At 40.2% G+C, this 18,528-nt stretch overlaps 2 protein-coding genes across 2 annotated transcripts in view; both read left to right on the top strand.

Moving 5' to 3' along the window:
- The first annotated feature begins 1,293 nt into the window (after positions 1–1,293).
- Positions 1,294–11,245, top strand: wee1 (WEE1 G2 checkpoint kinase). The gene is made up of 10 exons (XM_080438502.1): positions 1,294–2,299; positions 3,823–4,046; positions 4,996–5,062; positions 5,552–5,724; positions 6,082–6,350; positions 6,576–6,668; positions 7,783–7,868; positions 8,379–8,549; positions 8,855–9,000; positions 9,365–11,245. The coding sequence occupies exons 1-10, from the start codon at positions 1,796–1,798 to the stop codon at positions 9,531–9,533; spliced, it is 1,902 nt and encodes a 633-aa protein (XP_080294628.1). The 5' UTR covers positions 1,294–1,795; the 3' UTR covers positions 9,534–11,245.
- Positions 11,246–13,114: 1,869 nt separating this feature from the next.
- swap70b (switching B cell complex subunit SWAP70b) overlaps positions 13,115–18,528 on the top strand; it is a 31,900-nt gene continuing 26,486 nt past the window's right edge. The window contains exons 1-2 of the mRNA XM_080437796.1: positions 13,115–13,271; positions 15,755–15,895. Of these exons, the coding sequence (XP_080293922.1) occupies positions 13,176–13,271; positions 15,755–15,895 (237 nt within the window). The 5' untranslated portion in view covers positions 13,115–13,175. The remainder of the gene's footprint in view (positions 13,272–15,754; positions 15,896–18,528) is intronic.

Consider the following 18,528-nt stretch of genomic DNA (forward strand, 5'->3'; position numbering starts at 1 on the left):
CCGTAACTTCCAAGTTATGGATTCCAGCTTCAAGCAACTTGTATTAATGAAATTATTATATTATTGAAACAATGGGCAATACAGGTAGGCCTACAATTAATTCCATATAATCAAGTGAGTTGGATATTACAAGATATTTATCCTTTACAAGATAAGTGAAAAAAGTACATTTAAAAGCACATTTCTAATTTAAAAAAGAGACCAAAGTTTGCAAGCTTTTGTAGTTAAATCAGCCGAAAACTTGTTAAGGTAAATTGCCTTTAAAACGTCAGATTTGCATAATTTATACATTAAGAAGTTGGAAGAAGATTAAATATATTAAAAAAGGTGAAAAGAGGCAGCATCAGAGGTGTTAACCTGATGGTGAGGTAGATGCTTTCCCCTTATATGAGTTGTCAAGTCCCACCCATTTTCACTCACTTATTTCAGTCATAGATGGCTGAGGCACACGATTAGATTCTTTACAGGTATTTTATGGAGCTGATATTGCATCTTATTTGTTTTGTCATGTATATACAAGTCATGTATTAACGAAAACGAATGGCCCCTTTACTCAATTGTAACTTCAAACTCAAGATCAGCTTTGATCACTATGCGTCTAAACAATGGGCGCATCGCCGCATTGTCCGTAGGCCAGCTAATGTTAATTGTCTGACCCGATGGAAGACTTGACTCCCCCATGCAAACACAAGGGGATGAAAGGCGACCGTTCGCGCCAGATCGATGTCAGCGTTGCCAGATTGTGTGAGAGAAATAAGCAACCAGGTCTAGGAAAACAAGCCCCAAAGAAGCAACATGAGATTTGATCTGCTATTTTAAAAAAAATTTGGAAGATTTTTAAGCATAATATATAATGTATAAACAAAAATATGGTACGGGGCCCCTGGCATAAAATATTTTCAGATGGGGGTTAGGGGGACAAATAGGCCTGCATATTAATTTGGGGGTCCATGAAATGAAAATATTTTGAGAACCACTGGTTTAAATAATAATGAAAACATTCGGAAACAAGCCTAAATAAAATAAGCAAGTACACGTTGGAAACAAGCCCATTAAACCCAATAAAACCCGCAACTACCAATATTTACAAGCGAGTTTACAGAAAAACAAGCCAACGTCGCTTATAATAAGCGGACATGGCAACCCTACCCATGACGTAACGCCCTCCGAAACCCCCACTTCTCTCCGGAACGCCCCCGTTTCAAACTTTCTACGTGCGCTGTGATTGGCCGAGGAAGATCACGTTGTCCAACGGTCGCGGGAAGTACTTTGCCACGCGCGTGACGATAGCAAGACACTGAAGACAGAAGTTCTCCAAATATCTCCGCTCATTCAAACCTTCTTGTAAACATTGCAACGGCTTTCAACCACGAAGACGTGCTTCTAAACTGGGAATAAGCGACCGACGAGGCATCGATTGGCGATACATTGTCGTTGAACTCTTAATATGTTAACGGACTTGTCGTTGTTTTTAAGTTAATTCACAAGGAACGGCTTCGGACCAGAAGGAAAATAAAGTGTTCGGTGCCATTTTTCAACGTTGGATGGGGCGTGTTTTGGTTAGCATGCTAGCTAACCTTTATCTAACATGTTAGCGAAGTTTTAAGCTTTTCAACAGCGGTCACTTTACTTTTGTTTGTACCTTGATCACAAGGTAGTTGGAGTCTTAACCGTTGATTTGTGCTACAACGACGCTGCGATCGTCAATCTCACGGCCGTGTTACTGTTGGTTCGTTCGTGTCGAGGGCTCGTGGAGGTAGCAGCGAGAAGAAGTGGGGCTTTGGAACCCCAAAACATGTCGACCTACAATCCACTTCGACGCGGAGGAGCCCCACGGTCTCCCAAGGGGCGACCGATAATCCGCCAGAAGCTCCAGTTCACATCGTCGAGCGACGGGGAGGACGATCCCGTCGAGGACGTCAACAACCTCAGCACCGGGGCCGAGTCCGGCTTCGCGGAGCTGGACAGCCCGGTCCATGGCCGCCGGGAGGCCGCCGAGAAGGGCAGCAGCAGCCCCCTGGAGGACCGCAGCGCCGGGGACAACGATCTGTGGGACGATCAGGACGAGAGCTTCGACTCCCCGTCTCGTTTTCATCAGTCCCCCGGTGCGGGCAGCGTGACTTTCGTCGACTGTTCGCCGTCGCCGAGGAAAAGCTCCAATCGGCTTTACGACGGCTCCCCGGAGGGCCAGGAGGACAATATGGGGGACAGCTCCCCCATCATCCCGGACTGCCCCGACACACCTCCCCACAAAACCTTCAGGAAGCTGCGGCTGTTCGACACACCACACACACCAAAGGTTTGTTATATTGTCATATTTAATAGAAAAACTGTTGAGCTTGTTCGCCAACTAGGTGCACTACAGCAATGCCCAGTTTTGCCAGATTTTGCGAGAGAAATGAGCAACCAGGTCAATAAAAACAAGCCCAAAAGAAGCAGGCCACAGAAACACTGTTTCTGATATTTAAAAAAAAACACAATTAGGCTACATATTAATTTGGGTGGTCCATGACATGAAAATATTCGAGAATCACTGCACTGGTTTAAATAATAATTACAACACATAAATATCTGAATAACTAGAAGGAAAGCTTTTTAAAAACACAAGTATCATTCTGAATAACTAGAAGAAAAGCTTTTTGAAAACATAAGTATCTGAATAACTAGAAGGAAATATTATTGAAAACATTCTTTCCCATGGATTGTTTATTAATTTGTGTCTTTGTCTTGTGTGTCTATCCTCAAGTTGATTATCCCAACAACTTTTATATGTATTTATTTGTATTGGAAGACCAGACTGTCGACGACTTTTTTTGGCACTGTCAAGTCATTGGAAGAACTGGAATAATGCTGCTGTGTGATGCATTTTTTGAATTTCACTTGAACCTTTTAACTTTTAAAATAACCACCCTCTGACCCAGTTTCTATTAAATACCAGTACCATTACATAATTCTGACTTGACTGTTTTGCTCATTGTTCTGTCCTTTAACTTTGACCGTGCCCCAGTTAAAGGACCCACCCACTGAGTCACTGACCCAGTTTTTTTTAAATGTACACATGTATACTTTACATAAGGTGCACTACATGTGTACATTTAAAGAGCTCAGTAGTATTGTGTCTACCATTACATAATTCTGACTGACTGTTTTGCTCACTGTTCTGTCCTTTAACTTTGACCGTGCCCCAGTTAAAGAACCCACCCACTGAGTCACTGACCCAGGTTTTTAAATGTACACATGTATATGTTATGTAATGTATACATGTGTACATTTAAAAAACTGGGTCTTGTCACTTGTCAGCCAGCCAAATTAAATGAGCTCAGTAGTATTGTGTCTTGACATGCCTTACATCTTTACTTTGGTATTAAAGAACCTTTTATCAGATTTTCAGAAACATTTTCAGTACCTTTTACTAGTTTTTCCTTCTATTTAACTATTTAGTACAATCCTATTAATCTCTACATAGGAGACTATCCTATTTACGTTGTTCATGTTATGCTGTGTTATTGACCCATTAAAAACGAGAAAGGATCTGTCACTCATTTTAGATTTTAGCGTTGGCTGTTAAAAAATAGCAGATATACAAGCTCACAGCGCGTCACTTCGTGCCGCGCTGCGAGCTTGTACATCTGCTATTTTTGAACATTTTTGAAAAATCTTAAGGGTTTGAAAAAAAAAAATCATTGTGAATTATGAAAAAGTTTGAGAACTACTGATTTAGAAGGCATTTGTAGAATCGGCCTCAGGTCTTAATGGGTTAATGCATTATCTGTCTGTTTTGCTCATTCTATCCTAACCCGATGCACCTCTCTACCTTTTCAGAGCTTGCTGTCCCGGGCCAGGGGCAGTGTGGGCGGCTCCTCCAGCAGGAGAGTGGCCCTGTTTACCAATGTGGAGACGGCAAAGAAGGCGACGGTGGTGGAGAGTGGAGGTGCAAGGAGAAACCAGACCCCTCTGGTGAACATTAACCCCTTCACCCCAGACTCCCTGCTCATCCAGTCCGCCACACTGCAGAGGAACAGCAGGAAGCGGTCGCATTGGAATGAGTACGTCAATCAAAACAAACAAGTTCATAGCCGAGTCTTTGGTTTATTTTAGATTAGCTTGCGCAATGTAAGCCTGCATTATTTTCATAGCGATTATTCTAGCGCTAACTTTTTTGATTCATCACATAATCAAGAAGCACATTTTTTAATTTTTTATTATCAAGTAATTGATTATTATAACTAACTAAATTAATTAGTCTGATTAACCACATCCTATTTTATTCTTCGTCGTACAACTGTGTCACGCAAAATGGACCAAAAATAGACAATGTACAAGGTCACAACATGTCAAGTTTGGTGCTTTGTAAGCTTGTAAATGTGCTATTTGCACCCCTAGTGTAGTAGTAGCAAAAACACTTAACAACAAAATTGTGGTCTTGTGTAGTCACGAGCAGGAAACTGATTTTGCCTGTAGGGCACTGTGGCTATAGTGGAGTCACGTGGTATCTATTTGAGAGTAACTATACTAATGAGACACAAGTAGCCTATGTCTCATTGTTGTTTGGATTTGTTCTGCTTCTAGCATAAATTAATTCATATAAACTGATCCAAAAGACCGGAGTGATCAGAACTAAAATCTGTCCATTCTAGTTAGTTGCAGGGTATGTTTTTATTGTAATTATTTAAAGCAATATGAGCATAGTGCAATAGAAGACAGCACAAAGACTTGTCTGAACACATTTTACTACATAGATATATGTATACCACAACTTGCATACCCTTTCTCCAACACATGCACCTGTCGGTAATGATGGACATTGATTGTAGCCCATTGTTATAGTAACTAGATTCGTTAAATCCGTTGACTAAGCATGACTAGGCAAAGGGGGTTTGGCATGAAACCAAGACCGCATGGCTTCTATTGAATTCCATCATGTGTGTGAAGTTCTCTACTACTGCCCTCTGGTGTATAGAATGTGTAATAACACTGTTGTCTTTCTTTTCACAGCTCATGTGGGGAAGACATGGAGTTGAGTGATGGTGAGGGAGAGGAGGAAATTCTCCCCCCATTTAAGGTAATGCCTCTTTATTTTTTGAGTGTAATACTACATACATACCATATAAATGTTTATAGGTCAAGTACAATTGGCCAATATTATCATTCATAAAGATTTTGAGATGCCACAATTATGTCACTCTAAAGGTATTATTATACATTTAACTGCCCCCCCCCCCCCCCCCCCCGCTTTTCTAAAGTATTAGAAAAGCGTTATATACATTCCAGGTATTATTATTTGTTTCTTTATTTTTTGCTGGTGAAATGGGATGGTATGGGATATTCATTTAAATCTAAGAACATTTAATCAGCCCGTTACCTACTAAATACCTCATAATCCTAAATACCATCAGACCCTCTGCTTTGACACAGAGATTTTGGATTTTGATGTTGGTTTCATACCCGCCTTATTGTGGTGAAAAGACCACATTTCCCCGGCTTGTTATTAAGAACATTTTACCAATGCAAAGCTTGTTGAACTTATTTGTCCCTGTGCATCTTTCAACAGAGAATCACCATGATGGAGAGCCACATGATGTCACGGTATGCCTCTGAGTTCCATGAGCTGGAGAAGATTGGCTCTGGGGAGTTTGGCGCTGTATTCAAATGTGTGAAGAGACTGGATGGCTGCATCTATGCCGTCAAGAAATCCAAGAAGCCTCTGGCAGGATCGGTTGATGAGTAAGTCACAAAACCCATTCTGATTGATCTTAAACGTTATTTCTCTACTACACTATAGACCTACAAAGAAGTACTTTTAAGTTAGGTAGTTGGGAAGAAAAAATATGATTAGCAAATGCTTAGAACTGATTACATAACTCTGATCATTTCAAGAAATGGCAACAGAATGCCAAAGTCAAACTATTCTGTCCTGATATTTGGTCAATACAAGGTTGAAATGAAAGATTCCCATTATAGCTCATTAGCTGGAAGTTGATATCCTGTTTCCTGTACTGTAAACTGAGACTTAACCCATACGTATGCTAATGAAACCCATTATGTCTCCTCCTTCCCTCACCACCTCCACTCCCTCCCCAGGCAGAACGCCTTACGGGAGGTGTACGCTCATGCCGTGCTGGGTGTGCACCACCATGTGGTGCGTTACCACTCTGCATGGGCAGAAGACGACCACATGCTGATTCAAAATGAATACTGTAACGGCGGCACACTGTCCGATGTCATCAAAGAGAACTACCGGCAACTCCACTACCTGTCTGAGCCGGAACTCAAAGACCTGCTACTGCAGGTCACCAGAGGACTCAAACACATCCACTCCACCTCACTTGTACACATGGACATTAAACCAAGTAAGTGCCTGGAAATGTACTGCTATGACACATGTATTAATAGCATTAATATACCAGTAAAACACAATTGACAAATCTATCAATTATACAACAATTCAAATGTACATGAATAATTAACCATGTTCAACAAATTGAATGGTTGATATTCTGTGGAATCAAAGCTCAGTTATTTCAAGCTGATTTCTCCTTATCTGTAAATTAATTAAAAATTGTACTCTTTCCCAGGTAACATCTTCATCTCTCGGAGGTCTGTAGCAAATACAGATACGTGTGATGAAGAAGAGGAGGATCTAACAGCCAGTGTGGTCTTCAAAATAGGTAAGCGTTACTTTGGATGTGATCAATAGAATTACTACCTGAAACAATACATGGGTTGATTGGTTTTGATCTTGTTTGTTTGTTCTTTTTTCTTCTTCCTCCACTTAGTTCAGTACTGTTTGAAGATTCTTCTTGAATATATTCTAGTTATGGATGTTTATGGGTAACCATTTTACCCGTAACCTGTAAGAAATTTCTAAAAGGTTAATGCTAACAGTTAAATCGTTGTTGTTGTTTTGTGTGTGTGTGTGTTGCAAAGCTCCAAACTGCTTTATGATTGCTGCCCATGTTTCTGCCTGATGCTGCGTTAACACTATCAGCGACCAAGCGACAGCCTATTGGCCATTTTCAATGGAAGCCAGCGACATGAACATACAAACTGATGCCTGACACATGTGTGAGACGACTTACAAAGGCTACAAAAATATATAGCTGACGCCTGGCGTCCAACTTCTTTTAGCGCTCCAATGACGCAGTGATGCATCAATCAATCATATGTTTTTGTTTCACTCCCCTTATCTCTCACTACAATTCCTTCTACGTACCATACATGGAAGAAAAACTCATTCTAGCTGTTAATCAGTTCTTTGTGCTGTTAAACCCTTTTTCATTTACGCAGTGTCGTGTCAGCAACGTTTCACCGGCAACTTGGCAGCAATGTAACTGGCAACGCTTGGTTGTTTATTTTGCTGCTAGTGTGAACACAGCATTACACAAGTAAACACTGGGAAATGAGGAACTTATAAAATGATGTCTTTTCACAAAATAATGTGTTTTGCAATACAATTATAATCTGATAAACTGTGCAGTTTGATGCCTGAGGCAATTACATACTACGCACAATGACACATGCAGCACAGCAGAGCTACAGTTGTAGGTTGTAACAGCAAATTTCCCCAGCACGTGTTGGAAATAAAAAAAAATCCTACTAGCTAGTGGCGGAGGGTCTCCATCATTTATTCCCCAAAACTACTTTTACATTTGTCTATAGCCTACTGAGATCCTGCACTATTCACAACCGTAAATGCAGGTCTCCGGGACTAATTCTAGTGTTGCAATAATTGTAATTGATAAGAGCATCAGCTAAATGTCTATAATGTACCTTTATCTGCAGGTGACCTGGGCCATGTAACTAGAGTGAACAATCCACAGGTAGAGGAAGGAGACAGCAGGTACCTGGCTAATGAAGTTTTACAAGAGGTTAGTTTCATCTCGTCTGGAAACTTTGTTGTTGTCATCTTTTATTCAATACCGTAGTTACTAGTTTATCCCGTCTTTTCACCTTTAATATATATATATATATATATACATGTGTGTATTACCGTAGATGCTAGTTTTTCTATGCATATATAAGTTGGTTATTTTGATGTTTTTTTCCTGTGACCACAAATGTTAAGAATATTTTTAGATTGCATGTTGTTCTGGCAGATGCTAGGTTTGATGTTTCCCTGGTATCCTAGTTTCTGAGGCACTAAATTGTTCTAACTCAAGAGTAGACTCTACTTATGTGACTATTTACCTTGTTTGTCGACTAGGTTCATGCTTAGTTAGTGTTTTGTTCAGCCGGGACGTATGAATGCTTGGCCTCTGATATAGCTCTTCTGCTGTTGGTCTTTTGGCTCTCGTAGTGATCAATTTAGCACTTTTCCTTGTCATGATGCTACTTTCTGGCTACAATAAATTCACATTTACTTCTGATCTCTCTCTCAGGACTACCATAACCTGATGAAGGCAGATATTTTTGCCCTGGCTCTGACTGTGGTCAGTGCCTCAGGGGCCGAACCCCTTCCCACTAACGGGGACAAGTGGCACGAGATACGCCAGGGCAAACTTCCCCCCATGCCACAAGTGATATCTCCAGAGTTCCTCAGTCTCCTCAAGGTAAGGACTTGACAGAGACTTGCCAAAAACCTTAATCGGTCAATAAATTGTATTAGCACCTGGCTGCTTTGCATTCCTTAGACAGTATGTTTTAGAATGACTTGTAACTGTTGTATTTCTTTCTGGCTATTCAGTATACATTAAATATCATATATAATGATGTATTTCTTTGTCTGAAATTAATGCATTTGACACTGCATTTGACAAAAATGTCTTAGTATTTTACAACTGATTCTTTTGGTTCTGTTTTGTGCCATCTGCTTTAGTAGCTTTTCTGATCATCTTGTGTTTGTGTGCGTCCCCAGCTGATGATCCACCCAGACCCTGCTAGACGACCTTCGACCTCTGACCTCATTAAACACCCGGTGCTTCTAACGGCAGCCAGGAAGAGGGCAGACCAGCTTAGAGTAGAGCTCAATGCAGAGAAATTCAAAAACGCCCTTCTCCTCAAGTAAGTATTCAGATTAAAGGATGATGATGATAACAATACTTGAATGAATGAAAAGTTTTCTGATTGCTTGCTCCAAGGTGACAATTATATATGTCCAAAACGAGACCTGTATGTTCAGATCAGCTACTGCAAATATATTATTTCTGTGTAGACAAAGTCGTGGTGTTTGATTAGTATGACATTGTCACTATTATTTAGAACATTTAGCAGTGTTTCTGCTTCATTAGATCACACAGTGGAGAGAGAGGAATAAAGTGTAGAGAACAAGAAGATGACAAAAGCACATTAATCAGATTTGAACGTTATATGAGCCATCAGGAAGTACTTACTGACATTTTTTGATTTATCTCATTTTCTTTCTCAGGGAGTTGAAGAAGGCCCAGATAGCCAAGGCAGCTGCTGAAGAGAAGGTGCTGACCACAGACCGTGTTCTGACCCGTTCCACCGCGCTCCAGTCCAACCCCAGAACCTCCAGAGAGTCCAGACTCATTGGCAAGAAGATGAACCGATCAGTCAGCCTTACTATCTACTGACACTCAAGATTAAAGATATGGGGGGGCAACTATTTGCCTTAATCATGGACTCTGAATGAGACGTTTCATTTGGAATTTGTCATGGGTTTGTGAGTAAAACGTGGTGCACACTCATCGAAAGGTTTCAGTCAGTTCTGTGGTTGGACTGTTAAACCAAGGAGTGGAAATTGACACCAGAAACCTAGACAACATTAACTGGCTGTAGCTGAAAAATGTGTCTTCTCTACCAGGCACTTGTCACAGGCACTTGTAGCAGATCCACCGTTGCTCAGAGCAGGTTAATTCCAGTTCTAAAACACAAGTTTGAAGAAGGGGATGAAAAGGAGGTCAACTGACTACAGAGGCTTTGGAATCCAAGCAGCGGGATGGTTGGCAACAACAGTTACTTTCCTGTCCCATCTGTGAAGCTCAGTCAAGAATTACAGTTTTTTACTCCTTTGTCAACATGGACTCATTCCCAGAGGTTTTCATAGCTTAAGCTTATAAGTGGACTTTTCTTCTTGAAATTGCCAGAAAATGCATTCCTTTTAAAGGTAGCTACTATACCTTTTATAATGTACTTTTTCCATTCCACAAAGCTACATAGGGTTAGGGTTAGACTGCAAACATGCATGTCCGACAAAACTCTGCTGGTGTCGGGTTTGAACCCTCCGGCGACGCGCTCTTCAGTATGAATGTAGTCACCCCCGTTAGCCGCGCTATGACGCACCTTACTGCCTGTCGAATGAACGCTTGATGCCCAGGAGAAGGTGGGAGTGTTGTCTGAGAACTATTTGCTGTTTAAAAGAGCACTTTGGAGGCAATGAGTGGAACTTTTGCCATGTACAAAAAAAAGTTTTACCTGCTGCTATTCATGTTTTTCTTTTTTTGTTTGTCCGTTTGGTTGGGGCATCAGTTTCGACTGTTGATAAGAGATCATTGGCTCTTATTTCGAATAGCAGGAGTCTCATTTCGTCATCTCCTTTTTTGTTCATCTCCTAATTTTTGTTTTCTTCCTGTCTGATCTGTTTGTGGGAGTGGAAAATGGATCATGCAGTGTTTTGTTAAAACTCATCTGAGAACCGTATCTAATGATCTATCCTTTGTCTGTACGGGTAGAACAAAAAACGAAGCGGTACCGGCGTTAATTTGAGCTGCCAACCCTGCCTTGTAGCATTAGAACAATCATTGTTGTGTTCAGTGGACTCACTTGTTCTCAGTTTTCCACTTGTTTTTCTGTTCTGTCATTTCTATAAGGTTTGTTTTCACGATTACCGTTTAGAAAAGTTTTTGTTTGTGTTAAAGGTGCTATAAGTAAAATGTTTTGGTTAAAACAGTTTTGTTAAGAAGTTAAAGCTCTATTCTAGTCTATATATATATAGTAATATATATATATACGGTAATAATATATAGCAATCATTGCTAGTGTTTGTTCAGTAACGGGTCTCCTCATTTCTCCAGCTCTTTAAAATGCATTTCAGGTGGGTCACCACAATTTAATCTAATGAAAAGTGGATGAAGTTTGTATCCCAACCTGAATTCTTTTTCCCCATTTACTAAAGACCCAGAGAGATGGAGAGACCCCTGTTATTGAACAACCACTAGCAATGATTACTATAGGAATATAGAGCTTATTTGAACAAAAATAACACCACCTTTAACTTGTTTGTCTCCCGCCACACCCCTAACGTTTTGTAATAACCTGTACATATGTTTTAATAAATCTCGTCCAATGTGAACTTATTGCTTTAATAGTTTTTGAGTTGTGTCATATGCCAAAGGGAAGTTACCTCCTGAAATATCAGATTTTTTGTAATGGCACTTCTCACCACATTTAAAAGGAAATTGACCACTGGCTCTGACCCATGTACCATACACATTGATATTGAGTGATGAACAGGAGGAATAGTCAATTCAACAGTTGCGCCTAGTTCTCTTTCTCATTCACAAACTAAAGTATACAAATTGTTTCATGGCAAACATTAATAAAAGCATATTTGAAGTAGGTCATTATGGACAGCATCCTAATGAGTGCCACTCCCCTTTTTGCAATGGCAATTTTTGAACCCCTGTTCATCAATGGATGGTTTTCAATCATATATTTATTGATTTATTTTTCATTTTATGACAAAGACAACCCAAAGATAGACAGCTCAGACAATTTGCAAAGGTACAAAGAGAAACGCATAGTACCCACATTGGACCATAAGATTTAGTTGGGTGCTTGACAATCTTTAGATGAGTGAACAACTACACCAAAAATAAAACGATAACAGTATTAACCACAACAATACAGTTAAAAAATATGCATAAGTTAACAAGGATGGATGGTTAATGAGCACTAATCCTTCCTATTCTTACAGTTAGGTTCGCATCTGGGAGCTTCTGCCCCATACGTATTTATACACAACAACCTGCTAATATGGATTGTGTTGTAGCAGTCAGGATTAGGCTGGCACAATTATTACATACCGTATTCGCCTAATTGCAATAATAATAATTGCATAATCGATTCCATGTTGAAAAATGTTCATCTATCTAAAAAATAGTCTAAATAGCCGATCTACAAATTCGTTAGCCATAATGGGGCTACAAATTCGTGAGCTTTTAGATGGCTATTTATTTGGAGCAGGTGCTCCTAATATTTACATCCTTTATTGTGCTCATCAATGCTTCGATCACATTTGTAGCTCTAGGCCTGTCACAATTATTACATAATCGCCTAATCAAAATTATTTGAGATATTAATCGAAATTATTTTGCTGAATCGTCAGAATATTTTCCATTTTCAAACATTTTCCATTAATAGCAGATCTACAATCTTATAACATTGACTTGTGTGCGTGTAGATCGGCTATTTCTGAACATTTTTTAAGTATAAAATTATTAAATATGTCAGTTATTTGTGTATTTAAGTTATTTTTCATATCTGCCCTGTACAATTTTTATTACGAAGCCTAAAAGGAAAAAAGAAATTAAGTTTTTATAGTTCAAATGTTCAAATGCCAAAAACACAATAAAATCGTTATCGCAATTATTTTGTGTGACAATTAATCGTCAACTTAAATGTGTAATCAGCCCTATGAGCATTGGTTCTCAAAGTGGGGTCCGAGGACCCCCAGGGTTCCAGGGGGTCCCCCAGCAAAATATGTTAATATAGCATCACAATAATTTTAACCTTTTATACTTTGGCTATTCAAAAATAGCTTGTAGATCTGCTATTTTTTTTTTAAATCGTGAAAATGTATGCAAACCTTTGAATATATTATATTTTTCAAGCGAACATTTGTAACTCAAATCTTTTCTTCAGGTGGTTCCTTGAACAAAATATTTGAGATGGAGGTCCGCGGCCAAATACATATCACTTTGGGGGGGGGGGGGTCCTTGACATGAAACAGTTTGAGAACCACTGATATAGAGTAGCTATAAGAGCCTGGCTCAGTGTTTTGATCACAGCCTATGTTCTTTCCCCACTACACGCTGAGTGGAGCTACAGCCCTTGAATCATCACCATGCCAGACACACAGTGTCATTCAGACAGTGTCATGTGACTGTCCTGCTATTGTAATGTCTGATCACTAAAGTTCTTTCCCACACAGACTCTCACATCACAGATCGGGGAGAGAGAGAGAGAGAGAGATCAGATCACAGCTATTTATTACTATGGCTCTGCGGGACGAACTTCTGAAGTCGATATGGCACGCGTTCACGGCCCTGGACGTGGACAAAAGTGGGAAAGTGTCCAAATCACAGTTGAAGGTACGGTTATTAACTTATTGTCCGTTTTAAACCTGATTTATATCCATGATCGTCATGATGATCGTTGGAGCTGTGGTTGAGCCAAGCAGGAAATTCTACGTAAATGTTCAGCTCAAAGAGTCTCTCCAGGTTTAATTTACAACCTTCAAACTTTATCCTGTTTTAAACACATTTCCTCCTGCATCCTGATCTGTCGGTCAGCTAATATTTCAGCATTTCAGCGCAACTGTCAAATGGATAGTACATGTACTCAAGTACTGTACCATTTTGATGTGTTTTTACTTTACTGGAGTATTTCCAATTGTCAATACTTTTACTTCTACTCTAAAAATACTGTACTACTACTTTTACTCCGCTACAATTATTTGAAAAATTTAGTTACTCTTTTCTTTGTAAAGCATACGTATTAACCACTTCAGCCATGGCTATTTTCAAAGGATTTTTATACATTTGATTTGGCAATGGGATATTGTGCATCATGAGTACTTTTACTTTTAGTACTTAAGTATATTTTGACGCCAATACTTTTGTACTTTTACTTAAGTCAATTTTGAATTCCGGGCTTTTACTTGTTACAGAGTATTTCTACATTGCAGTATTGATACTTTTATTTAAGTAAAAAAAATTGGTACTTATCCCACCACTAGCGATGAAGTGTATCCGTTGTTAGGCTACTCTGTTTTATTTTATTTTCACTTTTCTGATCACTTTTTTCCTTGTTGGTCTAAAAACACCATAATGTATTGATTTGATTTGAGTTAGAGTGGACACATTACAGAACAATCTGTCTCTAGATTACTTTAGGGATGGCTAATAACTCCCATGTTTACCCAGTGGGTCATCATGGGCTCATGGTTTGCATTGTGGTCTATTTATAGTTATTATACATTACTTATCACATGGTATTTGTGAGTCTGTAAGCCTACTATTCAAACCAGCTTACTTGACTGTGAATGTGTTTATTTTTAGTAGCTACAGGGAGTGGAATCATTAACCCTGTCAGTGTGGTTCGGTGCCAACCATAACTTTGATTTACGCAGATCACCCACCACAACCATGGTTGTTCATTTCAACAGCCATGTTAATTTTAAGGACATTAGCATTGCAATTTCCGTTAGCCAAGTATTGTATATTGGCTATATGCTGGTGTCTGACCTCCTGTGGTTTGTGTAGGAAGGAAATAAAATGTGTATTCTGTGTCGTTAAGGCTGAACTAGGTCATGCCTTACTTCCTCTTTAACCTCCCTAACTTTACACCATCCAAACCCAAGTGTCAGCCGTATAGTGCTGCTGACTTTACAATATTTGAACAGCACGAGGAATGCAAACCGCCCATTCTACGTATTGTTGCCAAATGTCTCATGAGACCAAGGAGACCACACAACAAATGAAGAAGAATGACATATTATGTTCTTACCAGGCATTTGACATTAAAACCACCCTTTGATATATTGAGTAGAGCTTGATTACAGCCCAAATGGCTGAAAGTTTAATCTCTTGTTTTGGTGATGACCTGGTAATAGAACTAAAGTTATCATTGCTGAGAGGGAGACAGTGTAGGAGAGACAGGCAGTAGGAAAGCTGAGAGGGAGACCCCGTAGGGGAGACAGACATTTGGAAAGCTGAGACGGAGACCACATAGTGGAGACGTATAGTAAAACTGAGAGAGTGATGGCACAAGGTTGGCAGAACTTGGCACAGGATGGAATGTTGTGGAAGGCCAGCATGGGTACATGTGGTTGAAAAGACATGGGCATAAATGACCACACCAATTGTGGACACGGATGCTTTATTTTCTTTTGTTCCCTTTTTTTCCTTTAGTTATTCTTTGGGGCTTTTTTGTTCATTATTTGATGTGTATACACACAGTGGAGAGAGACAGGAAACACGGAGAGAGAGTAGGGGAGTGACATGCAGCAAATGGTCCGGACCACCGGGAATTGAACCAGGGACACTGTCTAGGGCATTAGAGCTCATGTGGCATTTCATTTCATGAAATACAAAGGGATGATGCTTTTGTGTGGCTCAACCAGCCAGTATCCTGCCAAGTTGCACCCACCTACAGTACCAAAATATTGTGACATCCTGGTTTTTAATCTAGCTCAAGGCCTGTCTTGCATGTCACCCTCCCACCCCCAAGTCTGTCTCATTCCTGTCTCTATCTATTATAATAAAGAAGAAACAATCCTCAAAATGTGATAACCACCATTTGAAAAAGACACCTACTCTTACAAAATATTTACACAAACAATTCTAGCTCTTAGAACTTTGTTTAGATGGTAGGTAACATAAGATTGTTCTGCCTTTTCTTCAATGTATTCATAATATGATCCACCACATCATGTAACTTTCAAGTGTTTGCAATAGTGAGACAATATTAGAACAAGATATGGATTTATGTGGCACCTTTTCGAATAGGAAGTGCTTCACAAGTTTGTAATATCATTATGTATTTAAAAGCATGCGTCTGCTTATCATTCCAGGTGCTGTCCCACAACCTGTGTACACTGATGAAGATTCCACATGACCCAGTGGCACTGGAGGAACATTTTAAGGATGATGACGAGGGTCCCGTGTCCAACCAAGGCTACATGCCCTACCTCAACAAGTTCATTCTGGACAAGGTCAGCTAACGGCACACTTAATGCTAATAGTATTCTTCCCATTGCAGGGTTTCTTAGCCAACAGGTCAGAAGCACCCAAATGTAGGGAGCGAGATATTGTGAAGAGTATCATGGATAGAGGAATATTGTGTTTTTGAATGTTGGGTTAAACTTATGGGCTGCACAAACGGCATACAAAAGGTCAAAAATGTGATTCCTCCTTCCTGTAACACCATTCCTGTTGAAATGTCCCTGAGCAAAATGCTTAGTGGGTGTCGACAAGACTTTGAAGAATTTTACTATGTGTAGAATGTAATAATTTAGTGCTCTAAATGCATAACCAGTATAACATGGTAAGAACCAGTAGAAAAACCACAACAGGTTTGTATGATGTCGGGTCATCACGTCTCCTGTTCAAGGCTAGATTGTGTTGATTCTTATACTCTGGTATACCACATTTGACTTTAAGTAACCAATTATTTTTCATATGAAGCACTGATACCTTCCTACTTTTGGATACGTTGATAAATACAACATTTTAGAACATATAGACTGTTGTACTGGTTGCATGTATTCTAGCACCGACGTTTTTTATTAAACCTTTATCTAAACCAAGATACGAGAACAGAAGTCCTATCTAGAATGAACATTTGGACAGGCTGTAGTTGAAGCATCCATCATTCCACCATGTTGAGCTTTGACCACCACAATAAAGATGGCATTGCCCTAGTCTCAGATACAGCAGAGAATGGAAGGAAACGCGGTCCTCTACGGATGCCGGACCGCGGGTCACAGAGAGAAATGTGGCTGGCTGGGCATTGTGTCAGACCTGGTGGCGAGCAGACTGACACTGTGGGAGTCAAACTAGGCGGCAAGCTTTCTATCTTGAAAATTAAGCCTGTAATGAAAACACTCATTAATGGCCTAGAAGGTGTCGCTATTTCCCCTACTGCTGGTTGCAGAAGCATTTTCAATCCATCAAAGTCTATGGGCATTTGACCGGACTTAACTCTTGGTTTTATTACCTTTTGTAAACATTTTCATAAATTATGCTCCCATTAATTTTAAAATTAATTATACCCTAAAGAATGCTAAGGTATGCTTCTACTGGTTCTACAGAGTGAAGACCCACCCTTGCTGCCCTTCCACCCAATACCATTCGTTTCCCGGTTCCATTCAGGACCAGAAATTCCAATTTGAATTCAAATGTGAATTCAAATGTGAATTCAAATGTGAATTCAAATGTGAATTCAAATGTGGCTTCAAAACGGGTCTGTAGAAACCACGTCATGGCTCCATTCGGCCATTATCTTCTACCCAGTCTATGAGCCTACATAGACTTTAGACACACAGCAGCGTGACAGCGGAGCTAGCAACATCTCAGAGCTCCAGACACTGATGCTGAATAGGAGGGAGTGGAGGGCAACGATCGAGGAGTTGGTGTCGGTTAGACAGCACTCTTGCATCATTGTGTGTGTGTGTGTGTGTGTGTGTGTGTGTGTGTGTGTGTGTGTGTGTGTGTGTGTGTGTGTGTGTGTGTGTGTGTGTGTGTGTGTGTGTGTGTGTGTGTGTGTGTGTGTGTGTGTGTGTGTGTGTGTGTTTGCGTGCGTGTGTGTGTGTGCGTGTGTGTGTGTATTGTTTCAATATTTGTAAATCCCACACATAGACATAAAGGGTGTTCAATAGCACTGATTTATAAAAAAAAAGTTGAAACATGGAGATAGTTCGTTTCCGCCCGACAACGACGATTTGTTTGTGTCCACGTGAATGTGGATGAGCAGGGGTTTTAACCACTTAAACCCCAGTACGTTGTTGAGCGGAGTCCCTCGGGGGTTCCATACTAGTGCTGTAGTGTTTTCGCTCTACATTCAATATCTTCGCTGAAAATAGCCAATCGACAAGCATGTCGATCTGCTATTTTTTGCAAAAGCTTTCCCCACAATACTGATGCTGGGGTTTAAGTGGTTAAATGTTTTCTGTACGGGTGGGAGGTTGGGGTTGTTGTCAATGTTTGTTTTTATCACTTTGGTGTATTTTAATGTGAAGTGCATTGAATTTGCACCTGCATAAAATGTTTGTCTTGACTTCAATTAATACTAGTAACTTAGCCTGGGACGCAAAGCTTTTCGGGTCTATGATCCGGTCGGGAGCGGAAGTAGCCCTACGTCACCAGGCGCGTCATCCGCGTCATCAGGCGACCGGATCGCGACAATCCGGAAAGACGTCACCCCAAAATAGGTCCGTCCTAATAAAATCCTTGATGCGGCGTAGTTTAGCTTATTTTTAAAATATAAATGTGAGTGTACTTTCCGGAGACTATTTAGCGTCTGTATTATTCGTATTATCCCACGGGGAAATTCTATTCCATTTAAATAGGGATTGGGGAACCAAAACAAAGCGGCACCGCAAAACCAGATCGCGACAATCCGGAAAGAGGATTATTATTATTATTTTTTTCAGTAGGCGTGGCCTAGACCTGATCATATGGGTCTTTAGTAACGCATACCAGGCTTTCCTCCGAGGTGGAAAGACTGGTGACGCGAGGTTACTAGGGCATTGCTGGGGGTGCTTCGACATTGCATCACGCTCTGTGAAATGCATTCCATTCAGTTTGGGATGTCATCATGACTCGACTGATGGAATTCTTCAGCCAC

This window comes from Gymnoscopelus braueri, assembly GCF_963280865.1.
Source record: "Gymnoscopelus braueri genome assembly, chromosome: 9".
NCBI lineage: Eukaryota > Metazoa > Chordata > Actinopteri > Myctophiformes > Myctophidae > Gymnoscopelus > Gymnoscopelus braueri.